This window comes from Crocuta crocuta, unplaced genomic scaffold (genome assembly GCF_008692635.1).
Source record: "Crocuta crocuta isolate KB4526 unplaced genomic scaffold, BGI_CrCroc_1.0 scaffold186, whole genome shotgun sequence".
NCBI lineage: Eukaryota > Metazoa > Chordata > Mammalia > Carnivora > Hyaenidae > Crocuta > Crocuta crocuta.
The window spans coordinates 4693071-4714723 of record NW_027551569.1 but is presented as its reverse complement, the minus strand read 5'-3'; the positions used below and the strand labels follow the sequence as shown (position 1 = coordinate 4714723).

Genomic DNA, 21653 nt, shown 5'->3' with positions numbered 1-21653 from the left:
CTCAGCGCGGGCTCCCCCCGGTGGCCGCCAGCAGAACTGTAGCTTCGTGCCGCAGCTGCCAGAGATACCGAGAGAAATGCTACTTGGGCTACTCCGGCTTCTCTGGCAGAAGACTTGCTGTTAAAACGTACCGTGTTTGGGGGCGCCGGGAGCCCAGTGAGTTAAGCCTCCAACTCTTGATTTTAGCTCAGGTCATGATCTCACGCTGCCTGGGATCGAGCCCCAAGTGGGGCTGTGTACTGACAGCGCAGAGCCCGTTTGGGATTCTCTCTCTCCCTCTCTGTTTCTCAGCCCGCGCTCTCTCTCTTTCAAAATAAATAAGTCAACGTTAAAAAAAATTTTTTTTTTAAAAAGTACCACGTTCAGGGTAAACTCTGCTAAGTTTGTATTTGGCTAAACATGCTTGTGTCAGTGAGTTAAGCAGTGATCTGGGGTAATAAAACCGTGGGCAGCCCAGGCAGAAAGAGAGGGAAGCAGAAAGTCAGGAGGCTTCCTGCTCCCATTAGACGCTGATCCGGCAAGTAGGAGGGTGACTTCTTGTGTTTCTCTAGTTTTGTGAGTTAGCACAGGGAGCCCCAGACCCTTGAACTGCACACCACCCTCTTCTCCTTTACTCCCTTCTCCATGCACATCTCCCAAGCCTTCCCAACTCCACACAGCATTCCACTGTGCCCCTTGGCGCTCTGCGTCCACTTTGCATTTGACAGGTGTCTATGTGATACTTCTGCGTCCCAGCCATTGCTCTCCATGGCTGTCAAATCTTAACCCATGTATCTGTCTTTTTTAAAAAGATGTTTATTTATTTATTGCGGGGGTGGGGGGAGGAGGAGCAGAGAGAAGGAGAGGGAAAATTCCAAGCAGGCTCCACACTGTCAGTGTAGGGGCTCATCTCAACAAGGCGTGAGATCATGACCTGAGCTGAAATCAAGAGTCAGATGCTTAGCCAACTGAGCCACTTGGGTGCCCCCACTTATCCTTTTTAATAGCAAAGTGAGGACTCGTTACTAACACTCTCCCCTTTTATAGATGAGTAAATGAGGCAGGGAGACCTTAAGTAGCTTCCTCGAGGTGACTAGGAAGTGTCAGAACTGGGATTCAGTGCCACAGAGCCCAGGATTCCCAGAAACAGCCCCAGCTCCTGCAGCACCTTGCCTGCCCCCTGGGAACTGAAACCAGAGACTCCCCAGGACAGAACGCCCGCCCCCCCTTACTCCCTTCATGGGCCTGGGGATGGGAGAGATGTATTCCTTGCTCCTCTTTGCAACTCCCAGACTCTTCTTCCTTCCTCCCTGCTGAAGCCCCCATCTTGGACCCACAGTGTCAGCCTAGACATCATGCTCCCCATCTTTGGTACAGGCACTGACTCCCCCCAACCAGATCACTCCGCTCCTTCCCAGAAGAGTTCAGTTCTTGCCTCACTGTCACACCAGTGCCAGTCCCATCTTCATTCTGACTGATTTCAATATCCACCTACCCACAAAGAACATTCCAGTCAGCTCCTTGACACCACGCAGCCGCCGACTCCATTTTCACGCCCTAGACCTTCTCATTACCCGTAACCAATCCCTTCTTAATCTCCATGTCACACAGCTCATTTTCCAACAGCCTATGGTACCCGACAGTTCTACCTCCCTGGACCTCGGGCCTCCGTCACCATCCCTCGCCCACCTCGCGTGTCCTTTCTCTCCTTACCTGGCCAGTCATTAAACCTATTCCCTCAGCTACAACTCCAGCCCTCTCATTCTCATACTTCCTTGGGAAAATGCCTGCCCTGGTTAGGTCGCGCTGTCTGCCTCCTCCACAGCTGCTCACCTACAACCACACCGATGAGCACAGCTGGGGGAGATGCCCAGTGAGTCTGGCTGCTCCTGCTGCAAATTCAAGACCATGAACCGCAGTGGCTCCTTAGTGCTGCCCGGCAGTCCCACCACCTTCTCATAATCTGTTCACTCCATCACTTCTCCAGACTTCTGTTTCTACCTTTTTCCCTGTCCTGACATCCCCCACCTGCCCACCACCTGCATTACTCAGCCACCTTGCACCTTGTTCCCTCTGCATCTGAGAAGCCTTGGGCGGGCACGCCCCTGATCTCCACCAGCGCCCCGCCCCCCTCCTGCAGCCATGGGTCAGCATCCAGCTCTCGGCCAAGGCCAGCGTCTCCGCTGGTGCCCCAGTCACCAGCCCTTCCCACACCCTCGCGCTGCTCCAGCTGCCCTGTCCCTCCCGCATCACCAGCCTTTCATTTCCTCCCGGACCGGACCGTTCCCATCGGCATTCCGTGTACTGAGCTTCTCCCATCCTAGCCGCTCCAGGCTCTCAGTCCCGTTCGAAAGAATCGTTCACGCCCACTGGCTCCAACTCTCCTGCCGCCACTCTCTCTGTTCCAGTCTGGCCACTGACTAAACCTCCGCAATGCTTCAGCCACGGCAGGTCCTCAGTTGTCGTCTTACTTGACCACATCAGCCAGCCGGTCCCTCCCTTCTCCTGGAAACATTGTATTAGCTTCCAGGACACCGCCCTCTCCTGCTGTTCTCCTTCCTCCCTGGGCTGCTCTTTCCTGTTTCCTCCTCATCTGCTTCACCTCCACGAGTGGAGCCTCACGTGGCACAGACCTTGAGCTCACTCTGCGCTCACTCCTTCGGTGACCCAGTCCTACGCTTCTAAGAGTCACCTGTCTGCTGGTGACTCACATTTATGTCTCCTGACTCTCCTCTGAGCTGCAGGCTCACATGTCTGGCCTGGCGTCTCCACTTAGCATGTCCAGCACCCGGCTCCTGACCCCTCCCTCCGCTCCTGGTTTGTCCCACCCAATAAAGGCACCTCTGCTCTTCGGCCCAGAAACATCAGAGTCATTCTGGACTCCTCTCTTGTACAACCCCCCTCCCCCCCATTCCATCAGCACATCCTGGCTTCACCTTCAGAACTTCCAAAATGTGACCACTTCCTGCCACCTCCTCTGCTTCCGTCTCAGTCTTGTCACCTCTTGCCTGGATTGCTATAATTTCCTCTTAACTGACCTCTCTCTTTCTACTTCTTGGCTTGCCCCACTCCCAACTATTCTCAAACCAAGGGTCAGAATGGTCCCTTTAATACATAAGTCATTTCACGTCACTCCTTGGCTCAAGCTTCACCCCCTTCATTCTCCCCTGTCCAAGCTTCACCCCCTTTACTCTCCCCTGTCCAAGCTGCACCCCCTTCACTCTCCCCTGTCCAGCCACATTGGCCTGTTTGCTCTTTTTGGAGGCTCCAAGCAAGCATGTGCCCCAGGCTTTTTGCTGTGCCTGTCTGTCCTGTGGTTTGCTCCCTCTTCAAGTCTTGGTCCAAATGTCTTCCTCCCAGTGAGGTCTTCCCAGTCACCCTCTTTAGCATTCTGCCTCACCCTCACCCCTACACCACTTTTCCCCACCAGGATCCCATGAGAGAGGGATTTTCTTTTTAGCCTATTCACTGTTGCATCAGTCTGGCACATTAGTCTGGCACAAAGCAGGTGTTCACTAGATACTAGTTAAGTGAATGAATGAACAAGCCTTCTTTTCTTGAATGGGAGTGATGAGTTTCTATGGTGAGACAAGGTCTGGAGCCAAAATGAATGATTTTTTTTTGGTAATGTTTATTTATTTATTTTGAGAGAGAGAGAGAGAGCAAGCGAGCACTCAAGTGGGGGAGGGGTGGAGAGAGAGGGAAGGAGAGAGAATCCCAAACAGGCTCCATGCTGTCAGCAGAGAGCCCAGCGCAGGACCCTATCTCATGAACTGTGAGATTATGACCTGAGCTGAGATCAAGAGTTGGATTCCCAGGGCGCCTCGGTAGCTCAGTCAGTTGAGCATCTCACCTCGGCTGAGGTCATGATCTCAAGGTTTGTGGGTTTGAGCCCACATCAGGCTCTCTGTAGTCAGCATGGAGCCCATTTCAGATCATCTGTCCCCCACCCTCCCGCCCTTCCCCTGCTTGTACATGCTCTCTCTCTCTTCCAAAATTAAATAAACATTAAGAAAAAAATAAAAATCAAAAGAGTTGGACGTCCAACTAACTGAGCCACCCAGGTGCTGTGAAATCTTAGCTATTCTTCTTTTTTTTTTTTTAATAAGTTCCATGTCCAACATGGGGCTTGAATCTCAGGAGACCCTGAGATTAAGAGTCACATGCTCTACCTACTGAACCAGCCAGGTGCCCCTGAATGATCTTTTAAAACCAGAACACTTTGCAGGTAAGTTTAAGCAGCTACCAGTCGCTTCCAGTTTTCGTCTGTGCTTCCCACTCTTCTGAGTCTGGAGACTATTGATGCCCATGACCAGGAGCCCTACATTTGAGTCTCATCAAAATGCTCAGGCTCACTGGCTTGGCTCAGGCTCTGGGCAGGTGCTGATCCCCCTGATTTAAGTTCGACCTGGAGATAGTGATGTTTACTGAGTCACTGCTACATGCCAGTTGCTCTACAGCTTTACCTCATTTAGCTTTAGGGACTTTCCTTTCCTGGAAATGGGATCAGAGAATCATAGGATGTTAGACCCTGTCTGCACGGGCATCCCAGGAATGCAGTTCTGTTCTCCAAACCGAATATTTCCACTCTGGGGTCCTACCCACCTTTGTGAAGTTTGTTCATTTATATGCAAGAAAAGTTTCACAAAGGTAAATATAGGAAGACCCTCTTGGATGTGCATTTCACAACTCTTGATAAAGGGAGCAACTGGTACAAAATGAAATCTCTTCCAGGGCATCTGGGACCTGGGCTCTTCTGCCATCATGGCCCTGGGTTTCAGGAAGCTGTGCTCTAACAAGGTAGGGCTGTATGGCCCCCTCAGGGCTGAGCCTTCCACCTTGACCTGCTACAGGCTGGCAATGGATGCTGGATCTGATGGGTACTCGGTGCACCTACCTCCCCCCAACTCCCCGGCAAGCTCGTGCATTTGCAGAGTGAGAGGGGTTCCTTATGTCTGACCTGAGCGCCCTTCTGTCACCAGGAAGAGCCCAGGATGGCTGCCTCGCGGGGCAACCTGAATATGGTGGGAGAGAAACAGAACTTGACAACGGATGACTGCTTCCATTCTCGGAACACCGTTCTGCAGGGGCAGCCTTTTGGGGGGATCCCCACCGTGCTGTTCCTCAACATCATCTTGTGGGTGGTAAGTCCTGCGCTCCACGGTGGGCAGTGGGGCCTCCAGGGTCGGACCATCAAACCGTCACGAGTGCAGCAGGGGCCTCCGGTCTCAAGGTGGATACCGGCCTCAGTGGTGGGGACTCCCTGAATGTCAGCCGTGCCCAGGGCAGCCTGAGGAAGAGGGACCTGCAGGAACAGGCAGAATTCCTGACACCCTTCCACGCGCCACCCTCCAGGTGCCCACGTGGCCAGTGCCCTCGGCCTCCCTTCTCTCTCCCCTTGCTGATTTCTTCAAGCAGTGTTCTTCTTGCAGAGTTCTAAACATGATACTGATGCCTTCCCTCAGCAAACTCAGAACCCACTCTGCTCGGAAGCTGCTGGGCACAGGGGATCCAGAGTTTAAAAAGGCATGGCCTCTACCCAACAGAGCTGGCCGCTTGTTGGGGAGCCCAGGGAGCCCCCGGGAACCTGGGGGACAGGATCTCCCCCCCGGAGTTGCAGGGGCCAGCTGGCCAGGAGACATATCCCACATCCCCTTTCCCGGCCTGCAGGTCATCATTTTAGTTTATTCCTTCCTCCGGAAAGCTGCGTGGGACTACGGGCGCCTGGCTCTGCTGATTCACAATGACAGGTGAGGGGGTCGGGGTGAACCAGCCTCTTGCCCCTCGGGGGAGATGTGGCCACAGCAGGTGTCATGCCAGCCATCGGCCACTCCTGCACGGCTCTGGCCCTCCACGAAGGAAGGGAACTTAGCGGGGGCGGTCATCTCTGGGCACGAGCCCACTTTTTTCTCAGGTCTCAGACTTTCTGGATCCCATGATTCCCCAGATAAGTTGAGCACCTGGCAACAGGGGTGATCCCTGTCTGTACCCAGAGCTGTGTGCTCAGCACTGGAGCTGAGGCGTGTCTGGTCCCACACAAGAAGGTGTGGCAGCCCTTGGCCTGGGAGCTGGAGAGACAGCAAGGCGGGTCCCCGAGGCCTTCTCTTTCCTCCGCCTCCCTGCTCACTGCTCTTCCTGGCCAACAGCCTGACTTCACTGATCTATGGGGAGCAGAGCGAGAAGACGTCTCCCTCGGATATTTCCCTGGAGATGGAGCACAAAGACAAGGTGAGCGCTGGTGGGCCCAGGCCCAGTGGGCTCCTGGCTCTGGGCAGTGGCCCTGCTGTGTGCAGGAAGGAGCACGCTCTTAGTAAGGGACTTCGCGGCCGGCTGCACCCAGCCTGGCACTGTGACCCTGGACAAAGTCTTCAGCCTCACCAAGCCTCAGTTTCCCCATCAGCAAGATGGCGATATTAACCATTCCTCCCTCCTAGAGCGCTAAGTAAGAGTTAGTTAATTCTAATATTTAAAGGGATTCATTTTATTTATTTATTTATTTATTTATTTTAGAGGATGAGAGAGAGTATGCAAGCAGGGATGGGGAGGGGGAGAGAGACAGAGACAGAGAGAATCTTAAGCAGGCTCCACACTCAGCACAGAGCCTGACTTGGGGCTCGATCTCGTGACCGAGAGATCATGACCTGAGCCAAAATCAAGAGTCAGACCCTTAACCGACTGAGCCACCCAGATGCCCCTTAAAGGAATTTCTAAAACTCATTTTGTTGCTCTTCTCAAATCTCCAACCCTCGTCACAATCCCAGTCCTGCCCCAGCCCCCACTCTGAGCCAAGGACTCACCTCCTGCTTCATACAGGAGAGTCCGGACATCAGGTAGGGACTCCCTCAACCCCTGCCTCCCAGCTCTGCTCCATGGAGCCCAATCTTCTCTTCCTTCTCTGGCCTGTTGGATGCCAGTGTCCCTCGAGCCGGTTTGTTCACTTAGCTGGCACACCTAATGTGGGCCACCACTGGTCTGGGACCCGGGGCCTGGACAGTGAACTAAATGGACCAAGTCCTGCTTTGTGGGACTTTCTCTCTGGGTGAGAGACACCGGGATGGAGGTACATAGGACGGTGGCAAGTGCATGAACTCAAAAAGGGGCAAGGAAGGCACTCCACAGTCACGGCACAGAACTGGAGAGTTCCAGACGGTGCCAGAGACGATCTTGGGCCCTCCCCGCCACAGCCCACACTGCCTGTCTCCCTCTGCCCATCACAGCAGAACTGCAAGAGTGGTCTGCACCTGTGCTGCCCACTCTCTCACTCTCACTCCCTCCGTTCCGTCCAGACAAGTCATCAGCTGTCCCAGGACTTTGCTGAGTTCTCATCTCCTCTGATCTCCCAGAAACATCCGGCCCTGTAGACCACCTTCCCTTCTGGAACAGGCGCTTCCAGTTGCTTCTGTGAGATCACACTCTCTGGGTCTCTCTTCTGCCGCTCGTCTGTGCCTCTCCATCCCCTCTGCAGGCTCCTCCACCGCTGGGGTTTCCCTCAGCTGGTCCCAGACCTCCTCCTCCCCTTCCTGGGCAATGTCATCCACACTCACAACCTCACCCGCCACCTCTGCACAGAACCCTCCTAAATTCTGCCTCCAGCTAAGCCTCCCTCTGGGCTCCAGACACATTTATCCAGTGGCCTTCAAAATATCTCCACATGGAGATTGTAAACGCATTTGGAATTCAGCATGTCTAAAACATGCTGCGACACCCCCCACCCACCTGCTCCTAGATCCCTGGTTTCAGGCTCTGCCCACCACCCACCCAGGTGCACCCCCCTGGGTCTGGCCCAGAGCCCCAGGTGCAGCCAGTTCATTACCAAGTTGTATGGCTGCCACCCTCCCAGTCTTGCTTCTCTCCAGCGCTCCCCCACCCCCCCAGGCCAAGCCCCCATCCTGCACGGACGCCTGGCCAGGATGCTGGGGCCTCGGCCAGGCCGAGTGGTGTGGGTGAAGCGACCGGGTCATCACCCCATGTGGTCCGAGTGAGGAGCTTGGGGCCACCTCTTGTTGGATGAGGCAGGGTGACCTCTAACCAGTGTGTCCACACCTGTATCCTACCCTGCCCATTTTCCACCTGCACCCAGAGCGATTCCCATGAGCGGGGACACACATTCCCCTGCGTAAACCTTCAGTGGCTCCCTAGTGCTCTTGGAACAAAGTGCAGACACCTTGCTGTGGCCTCGTGCTTTGGTCTCTTGCCCGCCTGCCCGACTTGTCCTTGCCTCCCAACCCCCCCACCCCTGGCCACAGCAGCCACATTTTAGATTCTCAGAAGTGCCCCCTCCTCCCCTCTACAGGGCGTCTCACCTGCTTTTCCCTCTCCCCTCCCCGGTGGCCCTGCTCAGGTTAGCATACTCCCCTTTGCTCAGGGGTCCACTTTGCCAGGAGCCCCATCCCCCCTTGTGGGTCCAGATCTTTTGTTCTACATGCATGGAAAGTGCATTGCTTTTCTTCAGAGCTCCTGACCCCAGTCTGTAACAGGCCCTCATCCACCAGATCGGTCTGGCGTCCCTGCTCCCCCAGCGAGAGCAGCCCTGCCCTGGTCTTGCCCTCCGCTGTCCCCGCACCCAGGCCCACCTGCCGTGTAACCAGCTCTGATTTGTGCTTGTTGGAGGCAGTGAGTGAGTAGAGCCATATTCCTTCCGTTGTCATGCCTCCAAGAGACCTGGTCCCCTTAGCTGCTGCAGTCTGCCCCAAGCTGTGTTGGGGGGGGCCTCAGACAGATTTGTCCCTTTGGATTTCTCCATAGAACAGGGACAGTCCCACCCACCTTACCAGATTGGCTCTCAGGTTTATTTTTGCAAGCATTGCTTTGTTTGGGGTTTTTTTTTTTTTGGATACAGTGGCAAAAAGATTATTTAAAAAATATCTGAGGAATCGTTATGGCGACAGTGAGGCGGTCAGACTGCAGAAGTAGAAATGAGACAATGAGACAGGCAGGGAGAGAGCCTGGTGAGGTGGCCCGTGGACACCTGGCCAGGATGCTGGGGCCTCGGCCAGGCTGAGTGGCGTGGGTGAAGCGACCAGGTCATCACCCCACGTGGTCCGCGTGAGGAGCTTGAGGCCACCAAGAGACGTACGATGAACTGACCACAATCACTCAGTCTTGTCAGCTGAGCTGGCTCCTGGGACCTTATGACCCTTTCCGCAGGGGGAGGGCGGGATGGGAGGTGGTCTGCTTGTCAGGCCTGCTGTTCAGGTGCCAGGCTTCTGAACGGGTCGTGCCTTCCATGGCTGTGGTGTATACCAGGGGAGCACGTGGGCACGTGTGTGCCTGTCGTCTGTGAGAGAAAAGAGAGACGGCGCACACGCCCGCTCACGCATCTACGTCCATGCAGTTTTCACAGGCACACAGGCCACACTTCTCCTCACGACCTCTGCCCTCTCCAGGTCAGTCCTGTCCTGCGTGAATTCCAGGACTTGTACGTGCCACATGGGGTGACATCTCTGTACCTGCATAGAAGGGGTGGAAGTGACTCCCAGGAAGGGGTGTCCTCCACTGTGCACAACCACTGGGCACCGTCAACCAGCCTCCTTACCCCCTAAATAAATCACACCCTGTTTGCCCATAGGTGGCTGGTGGAGAAACTGTCCAATGCAGGGAGTGGAGTCAGACTCGCAGCCCAACTCCCGTTTAGCAACTCATGACTTCGCAGTCCATGCCACCAGCATGCTCGTCCCCTTCATTGCTGTGACTCATACCTGAGCAGCTGTCTTTATTTTAGCCCTTCAAGACATAACTGAAGACACGGTCCCACCCGAGGTGGACATCTGACCCTTCAGGCAACCCATACGGGGAAGGGGACTTGGTGTGTCTTATACTGAAGTGAGCAAGGAACTTCCTGTGTTTCTTGCTTGCCTGACCCCTATCGCTTCCTTTGGGAAAATGCCCTTCCCCAATCACGTGGTGCTGGGGAGGGTCAGCCAGGCAGGCCTGCCTGGTTCACTGATGTACTTGTGATCAAATGGGGTCAGTCAAGAGTTGCAACCTTTTCCAAGATTTTCCTAAACCCTAGAGGATCCTGGAAGGAAGCACGCACCGGGGCAACTTAACCAGCTATGAGATCTGGCAGCTTTTAGGGCCATGGACCCCGGCCCATCGTCATGCACACTCTTCCCAGACTTCCTTTCTAGGCCCCCCATCACTTCCATGGCTGAGGCTGCCTTTGCCTAGGGTTATTTTTGAGAGAGAGAGAGAGACAGAGAGAGAAGGAGGGAACACAAGTGGGGGAGGGGCAAAGAGAGAGGGAGACACAGAATCCAAAGCAGGCTCCAGGCTCTGAGCTGTCAGCACAGAACCCAACATGGGGCTCAAACCCACGAACCCATGAGATCATGACCTGAGCTGAAGTCAGACGCTTAACCGACTGAGCCACCCAGGCACCCCAACAGGACTCTCAGATGTAGAAGAAACCCGGCTCAAATTAGTGTTTAAAAAAAAAAAAAGTAATATGTGGCTTGAGTGTGAGGAAACCCAAAGAGAAGTGGCTAGCTTTTTTTTTTCCCCTCAGACAAGCTTTGGTTGTAGCATTGAGGATGACACCAAGCCATCGCAGCCTCCTCCATGGTGTTCTCCAGGAGTTCAGACGGAGACAGACCCTCTCCCTCAATACCCCTGTCAATCCCCTTAAGAGAATTTCGATCGGGCCCCCTTGGGTCATGCTCCCGTTGATCAGCTGACCCCTGGTGGCAGACCCCTACTTGATGGACAGCCCACCGGGCCACATGCATGGGGGGAGGGCATTTCCCAGGAGGAAGCAATGAGGGACAGATGGAAACCAGCCAGCGTCCACCCTACAGACGGTCCCTTCTCTCCCTCTGGTCCAAGACCCACTCAGGCCCCATTTCCTGTCACGGGGATGCCACATGGCAGGAATGTCAACTCACAGCTCACTTCCAGGGACACCTCTCTCTGGACAGTCACCACCGATTCCAGATGGAGCCCACTTCCTTCCAGGACCCATGCTCTTTCTCGCCGCCCTCTCTCGCCTGGCAGGAGGCCCCTTGCGGACGCCGCCTCGCATTGCCTGGGCTTCCACAGCTGAGCAGGGCAGGCCTGGGCCTGGGATTTTCTCACACGTTCTCTCCTTTTCCCCCAGGGCTTCTATTCCTGGTTCTTCAACACCATCACCATGAAGTAAGTGCCTGAACTTTCTGAGCTTGTGACAGCAGCGGCCGTATTTGGGTGATGATGGGGGGTGGGGCCTGTGCTCTGTACCCTACCCCTGATTCCCCACTGACCACCTCGGCCCTGCCCAGGCAGGGGACACTTTTCTGGGTTACAGTGGGTGAAGTGGGACCTGGGCACGGCCCACAACCCTCAGGAAAGGATCATGTTCTCATGCTTATAAAAATGCTTTTATGAATTCCACGCTAGGAAAAAGAAATTCTTCTTGCGTTGCTATTTGCTTTATTTCTGTGAACACCATTTATCATATTGAAATGGAAAAGAAATGCCAGACAGCAGGGCATGCTCCCTCTTGCCTCAGCACTGATTACAGAGGGAGAGCTCCTTGCCCACCTTACCTTCTGGATCTCTGAGGGCCAGATTGTCCCTGGCAAGGAGAAAGACCCCAAGTCACCTGTTTTCTCCTGATCACCCCATGCTTCACGATTCAGATGCACGCTCCTGATTCTGCCCTGCTTCCGCTGAGCGCTTACCAGAACTTTCTGCCTCCACTGTGTGCATGTGTGTGGATACACGTGCATGTACACACTCATGCCTGTGCACACCGCTCTGCCTCCACTCATAGCCCTGTACATTCCTGTCTGTCATGTCCTGTCCACCTTTCAGAACCCTCCTCCAGGGTCTTTTCTTGCCTAGTGGTGCCTGCCTTAGGGCACAGCCTCACCGCCCCTCAGAGGCCACCTGCAGCAAGGGGCCTGATTGGGCCTGCTAATTTGCTTTTTTTGGCAAAGGTTCATGGGACTTGCTCTTGAGTGTGCCTCTAACGCCCACCAGTCAGGCCCTGGCTGGGAACATTCATACATTTTTCCAAGACCCCATCCCCCCTCCATCGGCCACCTCAGGGCACCTCCCTTCCTCCAGACCTGCTGAAGGGGGCACGAGGCACTAGGAAACCTGAGGCCGACTTAGGACCATTGGCCTCTGGTGTTTGAGCTCAAACCCCACTGATGGGGGAGTCCCTGTGGCCTTGCCCCCCGCTCTGTCTTCATCATTCGCTGGAGTCTCTAGGAAGGGGTACAGCTAGTTTGTGTGTCATTCAGGGATCTTAGCCACATGTGGGGGAGTGGAGGGGAAACGTTTTATATCTTGGCACCTTCTCTGGTGTTGCTTTGTCAAGTTTTAAAACATGCACAAGCTCACTTTCAATATATTTTCATTAAGACGGACCTGAAAGTCCACCTCCAGGCCTCCTGCAGAGAGGCAATCCTTGTCAACAGTTTCAAGGGAATTTACTTTTTTCCTTTCAACAAGTATTTACCAGTTGTAAAAATGTTTCAGTAATCAACAGCGTGTATGAACACTTGGAGCTGGTTACCCGCATGGGAGGCCATGCGGGCTGCCTGTGGGTTCCTGGGTTTAGCAAATTCATGAATGATGGGTCTCATGTGCGCGCCCTGGACCTGAGGTCAGTGGGCAGTCAATGTGCACAGTAGTGTGTGTTTCAGGGTGAGAATTCTCTTCCTCCTGCCCTACTCCACCCAAAGGTGCCTCCACCGGGAACACATCATCCAGGAAAGGAGTAAGGCTGGGCGTTGTATTATGCATCCTGCACCCTCTGAGAGCAGTGACTAGAAGACAGATTAATACATTTATTCATCAGGGACGAGGAAGCCAGAGTCCCAGTGTACAAAGCCCATGGAGTCTAGTTGGAGAGGCAAAGGTTAACATGACTCACTAAATATAATTCATAATGGGGAAGTTATAATTGCTGTGCAAGGGGCATTTGGTGGGGGGGGAGGTAAAAAATTAATTCCAACTACAGCATTCAGGAGAAGCAAGCTTTTATTTATTTATTTTTCTTTCAAAAAAAGGTTTTTTTTAATGTTTTCTTTATTTCTAGGAGAGTGAGAGACAGCGTGAGCAGGGGAGGGTCAGAGAGAGAGGGAGTGACAGACTCCGAAACAGTCTCCAGGCTCTGAGCTGGCAGTCAGCACAGAGCCCGACGCGAGGCCTGAACCCACGAACCGCGAGATCATGACCTAAGCGAAAGTCGGACGCTCAACCGACTAAGCCACCCAGGCGCCCCCAGGAGAAGCAAGCTTTTAGCTGGTCCTTGGAGGATGGGAAGAATTTCCACTCTGCCCAGTGCTGGGCCCATCACAAATAAAGGACTACATGAGTGGAGGTTTGGGGCAGAGATGGGTAGGGAGCATCCAGAAACGGTCAGTCTAGTGTGGCTAGAAGCAAGGATACATGACAAGAGAGAGGCTAAAAGATGGGTTGGAAGGATCATCCGGGGTCTTGACTGCCATGCTGAGAATCATGGGCTTTGATCTAGAGGCAGTAGAAAGCCAATTCTTATGTTTGAGCAGGATGCTCGGAATGATCATGTGTGTAGGCAGGAGAATGGGGCGGGGGGCGGTGACTGGAGGTTGAATAAGGTGAGCACCTAAGGAGGCGTTTCCAGTGTCCAGGTGAGAGGCAGTAGTGACCAGGGGAGGAGACCTATGGAGAGAGATCATGGGGCTACCGTCCACAGGCTGTGGTCTCTACCTGGCCTCCATCTGGACCATTCCAAGTCTGGTTTCTGGGGAGAAGAGCAACTCCACTAGCTGAGAGATGATGGATATGATGAGTTGGGGGAATGAGGAGATATGACTAGGGCAAACCCGTGAGTTGACCAGCAAGCTGTTGAAAAACAGGGCTAGCTAAAGCTTCGGAGAAAGGTCAGAGCAGAAGATCATGGCCCGGGAGATGGGTGCACGAGGTCATAGTTGAAGTTGTGGGAGCAGATCGGTCACCCGAGATGGGAAGCAAGATCAGAAAAGGCCCAAGGGAGAGTGTCGTTGGGGCTGGAGGAAGAGGCGGCAGCCCCTAGGGCCTAGACTCACTGAAGCCATGGGCTGTGCGGACCCGGCCTGATAGATGAGTGGATTGAGAGTAAGGAAGAGGGCATGGACTTTGGTGATTTGGGTGTCTTTTGGGAGGGCAGTTCCAGGATAAGACATCCAAGAAGTAGAGGCAGAGGAAGAGGTGGACGGGAGGAGGGAGGCAAAGACCTTGGCTGGAACTTGAGGGGAAGCAGGTCTGAGAGTGGAGGCGTGAGGAGTTTCTTGCTTCTTTTCGGACCAGCCCAGTGTGCACTTGAACCCGGTTATAGTTCCAGGGGAAGAGGTGTGAGTGGGTGTGGAGAGAGGCGGATATGAAGGTGAAGATGAGAGGAGACAGTGGATACAGTAGTCTCCAGGAAGAGGCAGCGGAAGGGAAGCCAGCAGCGCCAAGATGAGAATTAATTGTGAGGAGGAGGGCGGCAGCTGGGACGTCATGGTGGCGGCACCTTTGACAGCGGTTGGGAAGAGGAGAGAATGGAGTAGGGGAATCCAGACGGGCTCAGAAATACAGGCTCCCATCCCCACCCCCACCCCGGGAGCTGTAAGATAGGCTGCTGTGTATCATCTGAGCTTCCGCTGGGGAGGGAGCAGTGGGCCCAGGGGGGAGCAGGAAGGAGATTCCTGTGTTCTTGTGGGTCCTGCCCAGACCCCTCTGCTCCCTCTGTGAGGTGGGAGGCTCTCTCACTCCATCGCGCCTCAGGCACACTACTCTGTCAGGTGACCAGACCTGGCACCCAAGCCTGCTGCAGGACCCTCCCCCATTCCCTGCTGCCCGGCACCCAGCCTCACCAGTTCCCACCCACCCCATTCTTGGTATTTAATTCTCAAGTTCAAAGCAGGAAGTATTTTAACTGTTTGCAGTTAAAAACCATTAAGAGTTCTAAATAATTCCCTAAATGGGGAATATTGAAAAGCCTTAAATATATAGTCTTTATAGTGTTGTTTAAAAATAAATATGAGGGGTGCCTGGGCGGCTCAGTCGGCTAAGCGTCCGCCTTCAGCGCAGGTCATGATCTCACAGTTCGTGGGTTCGAGCCCCGCGTCAGGCTCTGGGCCTGGAGCCTGCTTTGGATTCTGTGTCTCCCTCTCTCTGCCCCTCCCCCACTCGTACTCTGTCTCTCAAAAATAAAGGGTAAATTTTTTTTTTAATAAAATAAAAATAAATCTGAATCCTGGACTTGATGCTAGAAGTTGCATACAACCCACAAGCCTGAGCAGAGAGCAAGGGTGAGTAAAGTACGGTGCACCCATCAATGGAGTGGGGAGGCCACCTTGGTGCCGGGTGTGAACCACTGCTCCAAAAATGGAGGCCACTATCGCCATTATTTTACAGAGCCATGAAAACATTTAGACAAAATGTGAAATGGTCAGAAAGAGCTTAAGATTAAATGCTAAGCAAAACAGCAATACATCAAATGCTGTTTATACTATAGTCACTAAGTTAAACAAGCACAACAGAAAACTAGGAGATTAACCAAGGTGCTTAATAGTCATTATCTTGGGTTGGATGAGATTCTGCACGAATGATATTCTTCTCCTTTGTATTCCCCAAAATTTCTATAATAAGCATGTATTGCTTTCTTTTCTTTTCTTCTTTTCTTTTCTTTTCTATTCTTTTCTTTTCTTTTCTTTTCTTTTCTTTTCTTTTCTTTCTTTTTTTAAAGAGAGAGAACATGAGCAGGAGACAGGGGCAGAGGGAGAGGGAGACAGAATCTCAAGCAGACTCTATGCTCAGTGCAGGCCCCACACGGGGCTCAATCCCACAACCCTGGAATCATGATCTGAGCTGAAATCAAGAGTCCGACGCTCAACCAACTGAGCCATCCAGGCGCCCCATGCTTTTAAATATTTTTATTGAAGTATAACACACACATGGAAAAGCGTACAAAAAATAAATGTCCAGTTCAATTGCAGCAAAACAGATCAAGATCTGGAACATTGCCGACACTCCGGGAACCCTCCTCCTGCCCCTCTCGACCGCCATCACCTTCTCCTCCCCAAAGGCAGCCAGTATTCTGACCTCTAGCCTCATAGTTCTGTATTGCCTATTTTTGAACTTTGCATATGAAAACATACAGTATGTACTATTTGTGCCTGGGTCTTTCACTCAACATTGTGTTTGTGAGGTTCAGCTATGGTCATTCATTTTTATCTCTATATAGTATTTCATTATATATACAATGTTATATATATATGCATCATTATATGTATATATCTCATATATATACATATGCACATATATCTCAACAGTTCTTGCATCCATTTCCACCTTTGGTAGATACTTAGGTTGTTTGAGGCTGTTATAAACAAGGCATCTATGAGATTTTTAGACATGTCTCTTGATATGTGCATGTGTTTCTACTAGGAATAATACTAAACATGGAGTTACTAGGTCATAGAGTGTCCATATATTCAATTTCCTTAGATAATCCCAACTGCTTTCCAAAGTGGCTCTGCCAGAGTCGTGCCCACGACTGTGGGAGAGCTCCCAGTGGCCCCCTACCTTGCCAACACTTGGTATTGTCTGACTTTTTAACTTGGACCAGTCTGGCAGTGTGCAGTGATATCTCTTTGTGGTTTTAAGAATTCCTTTTTAACTGACACATTAAAAGAAACAACTCCTTAAAAAATCAGATGCATCTTGAGCTCACTAGTGGTTCGTCTGGCCCACACACCATGGCGAGCACTCAAAACATATGAAGAAGCAATAAAAGATGGGATGAATGCTTGATTTCAAATGTGCTTCTGGATTCCCAAGTGTGTGTCTGTAACATAACTTCTGCCTTTGATATGCCTGTGAAATTCAGTGAAATAGAGGCTTTGAGATGAAGGGTGATATTTCTAAAAAAAAAAAAAAAAGGCAACGAAAACTTGGGGGTAGGTTGATAATCTTCTCTTCCTTTTCTCTACCTCCCTCCAACTGAAGCTGTGGCCACGCTGGCTTCTAAGGAATGTCCTTGTCTGTGTGTCTCTTCCAGGAACGAGGATCTAATTAGCAAGTGTGGAGACGATGCCCGCATCTACATCATGTTCCAGTATCATCTCATCATCTTTGTGCTCATCCTCTGCATCCCCTCCTTGGGCATCATCTTGCCCATCAACTACACGGGAACCGTTCTGGGTAGGCGGAGCTCAGAGCACCCTGCACCTGGGCCATTCAATCTCAGGGGCAGCCTGTTAGGCAGGGCAGGGCTTGGGTCTTGGTAGTCTAGAAATCTAAAATTTAATTCCACATTTCAAAACTAGTTATGTGACCTTAGGACAACCCAAATTTCTGTCCTCCCGTGTGGATACTGGACACGAGGCGTCCTTCATAACAAGTTTGGCCTGGGACCTGGCATGCAGCACCCGGGAGTAGTTCAGTCTAGAACGGAATGTTTATCTGTGACCCCACACTGCATCTTGCCAGGTCTTTGCAGAGGCCTTTTTATGGCATGTGACCTACTGCAAAGATCCCTGACGTTGATCTCTCTCCATGTCCCCTGTAACAGACGCTGCACTGGAAGTGTAAAATTGGTCTCATAAGAAGTCTAGCCACACTTGTTCCTAAGACGGTCCTTTTGACAGAATGACATTCTGGGTGTGAGCTTGGGCTCCAGAGACAGAAAAATCTTGGTTCCCCAACTCTGACCCACATCTGCTTCCCAGAAAATACCTTTGCTCAGTCTAGCAAATGATTTCATTTTATATTCAGCAGATCAGTCTCCCCAGGCCTGGGATCCCCAGCTGGGAGATAACACACATCCGGTGCCCAGTAGGTAGTGAGTGCTCAGTGCATAATAGCCAGTATGTCCCTTAGAAATGTGAAGATGGACAGAGCTGAGGGCTGTACAACAAGGTGGTGAAGTGTAGCACCTTAAGTGCCCAGATGGCAGCCAGTGGAGCCCTGATCCCTCAGGTGTCTGTTTCTCCTCAGCCAGAGGCAGACCTCTGTTAATTCAAGGTAGCACACAGTGTCTATGCCACCAGATACCACTACCAGAGTAAGAAACTTCTGTCTTTCCAGGTTCTCTTCCTAAGAGCTCATGTGTTGGCAATGATACGTTATAACACAATAACATACACATGGTATATCAACGCAGGACTTCTGAATACATTTCATAATGCCCAGGGTGTCTAAACTGGCAAACTAATACATTTTACTGGAAGGGTTTATCTCTATGAGGCAAAGTGACCTTCTGGTTGTGATCGTTGCCAGTGGTAACAGTGTTGCTGATTTCATCCCTCCACTCATGCTGGGGCCCTGGGCTGCTTCAAAAAGCATATACTGGTGTCTGCCTCATTCCAGTTGGCCCCTGGGGATGCCTCATCGAGATTTGCCTGTAGAGCCCCAACTAGGCAAGTTCTGGAGAACAAGAAGGAAGGGCAGGATGTGAGCAAGCATCTCTAGACCCCAGGCATTCATTTGGGAACCTTGAATTCAAGTGCCCCCATCCCCCACCCCCACTCCTTCAATCAAGGAAACAGCCTTGAGGTCAGTCACTTTCTTCTCTTTCAGATTGGAGTAGTCACTTCGGTCGGACCACCATTGTCAATGTCTCCATAGAGTAGGTACCTGCCCTTCTTACCTCCCAATCTACTGGCTGGGGCATTGGTGGGGAGAGAAGGTCCAATGTGTGGGTCAAAAACATCGGTATTGCTTTGCTGTTAAGAAAGGCCTGGTTTCCTTGGGACCCATGTACTGAGTGGGATGCCAGAGGTACATTCTCTTGGGGGGGGGGGGCAGGACTCTTGCTGCCTCAGTGTCCCCATATCTGCAGTAGGTAGACAGTAGGTACAGCTACCCAAACTGGCCGTTCCTGAAGACTTGGAAAGACAGCCCTGATTGTTTTAACACGTCCAGCTCCCAAGTGGCAAAAACGCTGTAGCAAGCAGAGGCTTAAGGTATTATTTTTTGCCCACAAAATAGTGCAAGTTAACTCTCATATAATCGAAAAAAGTGTACACCTGATTCCCACAGCAGGGGGGCTGAGGAGCCACATGAGCTGGGTTCATGCCCCACCTTTGCCATTAGCTGGCCCTGGGTCTGGGGCAGTGCACCCCCGCCCCGGCTTCATTACTAGTCCGTGGAGAAGGAAGAACTGGTGGACATGATTTCGTGGATTTCAACAGCAGCCAGCCTGATTGGTGGCCAGATCAATTTGTACTAAGACAGATGTGGCCCTGCCGGTCCGTGCTGAGAAAACAGGCCTCCTGGGTGTCTCTGCCGGCGTGGCTGACTTCCTGACAAAGCTGAAGCAGCAGGTGTGAGCGGGGGTTCACACACTCCTGCCCCACCCTGGCCCCTCTGCCCCTGCACCCTGCAATCTATCCTACTCCCCAGGTCAGCAGAATGGGGGTGTGGCATGCTCTTAGCTCCCCTTCCAGCCATCTCCTCCCCCCCCACCCAGGGCTACCAACACCAGAGCAGACTCCATCAGCTTCTCCTAGGCCAGCCACCGGGGTACAGTGCCTATACCTTCCCAATAAGGTGTTAGTTTTTATTTATTTTTATTAAAATTTTTTAATGTTTATTTTTGAGAGAGACAGAGCATGAGCAGGGGAGGGGCAGAGAGAGAGAGAGAGGGAGACACAGAATCTGAAGCAGGCTCCAGGCACTGAGCTGTCAGCACAGAGCCCGATGTGGGGTTTGAACTCACGAACTGTGAGATCATGACTTGAGCTGAAGTGAGAGGCTTAACCGACTGAGTCATCCATGCATCCCTAAGATGTTAATTTTAACAGGGCAGGAAAAGACCTTCAAAACCCATAAATCCATATTGGCAGAGAGCTGGAATGTTCCTTAGAGACCATATAAACTTGGCCGCTCTGAGGAATGGAGGATTGAGACACCTAGCTGGTTGGGGGATGTTACGTGAAATGTCAGGCACAGGGATGAGTGGCGAGGAGATATTTTGAAGCCAGGCAGCTTTTCTCTCCTCAGATCGCACCAAATAAGGTGGGCCCTATTTCTGAACAGTCAGCTTGGCCCGATGCCTGGGGACAACATCATCTGAGCCCAGAGCCTGCGTGCCACTGCCCTTCCTACCCCAGGAGAGGCAGAGCAAACCCGCCGGGCCCTCCTCCCTCTGGGTGTGAGTTTGACCCCCTGTCCCTCGCCACAGAGGTCAGATGGCCCCCCCCCCCATGTGGGCTGTCAGGCCACCGTGGGGGCCTGAGCCACGGCCACCAGCAGCACAGCACCGCGGTGAGGAGTCCCAAGTGCTTCCTCTGCCCGGGCTCACCTCCCAGCGCTGCCATAGCCAGCAGTGACCTTGGGCAGGTCACCCGCCACTCTGATCAAATGAAGATAGACACAGTACCAACCTCATATGGTGTTACGGTCTAGTGAGAAAATGTACATAAAGCATCTAGTCCCAGCCTGGGTCTGGCATATAGTAAGTGTTCAATAAATGTTAGTCATTAACAGCTGACATGGGGCACCTGCTCCTTAACCATGGCCATGCTGTCCAAGGTGTCCCAGGGTCTGGATGCACCAGAGGGTGGCCCAGGGGAGAAGTGGATGGGATGGGAAAGGGTGGTCTCACCCCTCCTGTGTCTTGTTCCCGGCAGGAGTAAGGTCCTGTGGCTGCATAGCTGCTTCTCCTTCCTCTATTTCATCATTAACCTCATGTTCATGGCTCATCACTGTTTAGGGTTTGTGCCCAAGAAGAGCTACAAGGTGAGTAAGCAAACTGGACTCCCGGAACTGCTCCCTCCCAGCCAGAGCTGGACCATCCCACGGCCAGCCTTCAGGGGCACCCCAGATGGGTGCATTCTGCACACCACTAGGGGACAGTGTCACCTGAGTGGCACAGTCTCCCGCCCTTAGGCCAGGAAATCAGCACCTGACACCTAGCACAGCTGTCCTGGTTGGTTAAACGACTGAAACTCTTCTGAGCCGGCTGGCAAATAGCTGCTCCCAGGTGCCCCTTACCCCTATACCCTGCTGCCTGGCCCCTCTCCAAAGACCCCTGGACCGCCACCGTCTGCAAATAAAGGGTTAACAAACCTCTGGGCCATCGGGGGCTTCCATCCTAAGTGCTCAGCGCCCCCTGCCCAAGTTCCTTGCCCTTCCACAGTTTCTGGGGTCAGAGACCCCAGGTCCTGGCCCAGTATCCTCACTGTCCTGGTTTGGGTCACCGCACCCCACCTCCCAAGCAGGCTCTAAGATAAAGGATGGCACAGCACTCATCTGTTTTGAAGGTGATCCTAGGAAAAACCTTGGGGTGGGAGAGTGGAAGAGAGAAGATGCAAATAAGAGGCTCACACTTCGGGCAGCCTGGGAATCAGGTGGAACGTGCACCCTCCAGTTTTCCCAGCCTGAGTGTGGGGGGGAGGGGCAGTCGGGCACTTTCCCACCAACCCATCCATCAGCAGTGGAGGCTGCATTTGGGGCTCTAACTCTTCACACCTTGCTCGCTGGCACTGGCAGTCCTAGGGCTTGAAGCGCACAGCTGCCCCCAGGGTGAAGAGATGAGGCCTCCGGGCTGCAGGTGGGCTCACAGAGGTGCCTGCCGGAGCCATATGCGCACCCACACCCTCACCTTCACCATATCCTCACCCGCACCCACAACACATCACACCCACCTCCTCATCCGCACCCACACCTTCACTCAAACCCAAACCCTCACCCACACCCCCACCTGCACCTGCACCCTCACCCGCACCCTCATCTCC

General features: G+C 52.8%; 1 protein-coding gene across 5 annotated transcripts in view; it reads left to right on the top strand.

Annotated features, from left to right (window-relative positions):
• The window catches only part of TMEM63C (transmembrane protein 63C), a 76140-nt gene that overhangs the window by 36279 nt on the left and 18208 nt on the right, over nucleotides 1-21653 (top strand). For all 5 annotated transcript variants that reach the window (XR_013331755.1, XR_013331754.1, XM_077750765.1 and 2 more), the window contains exons 4-10: nucleotides 4962-5123; nucleotides 5650-5729; nucleotides 6126-6207; nucleotides 11075-11112; nucleotides 16973-17115; nucleotides 18493-18541; nucleotides 20547-20655. Coding sequence is in view for 3 of the 5 variants with exons in the window: in XM_077750765.1 (XP_077606891.1) it covers nucleotides 4974-5123; nucleotides 5650-5729; nucleotides 6126-6207; nucleotides 11075-11112; nucleotides 16973-17115; nucleotides 18493-18541; nucleotides 20547-20655 (651 nt within the window). In the remaining 2 variants the exon portion in view is untranslated. The remainder of the gene's footprint in view (nucleotides 1-4961; nucleotides 5124-5649; nucleotides 5730-6125; nucleotides 6208-11074; nucleotides 11113-16972; nucleotides 17116-18492; nucleotides 18542-20546; nucleotides 20656-21653) is intronic.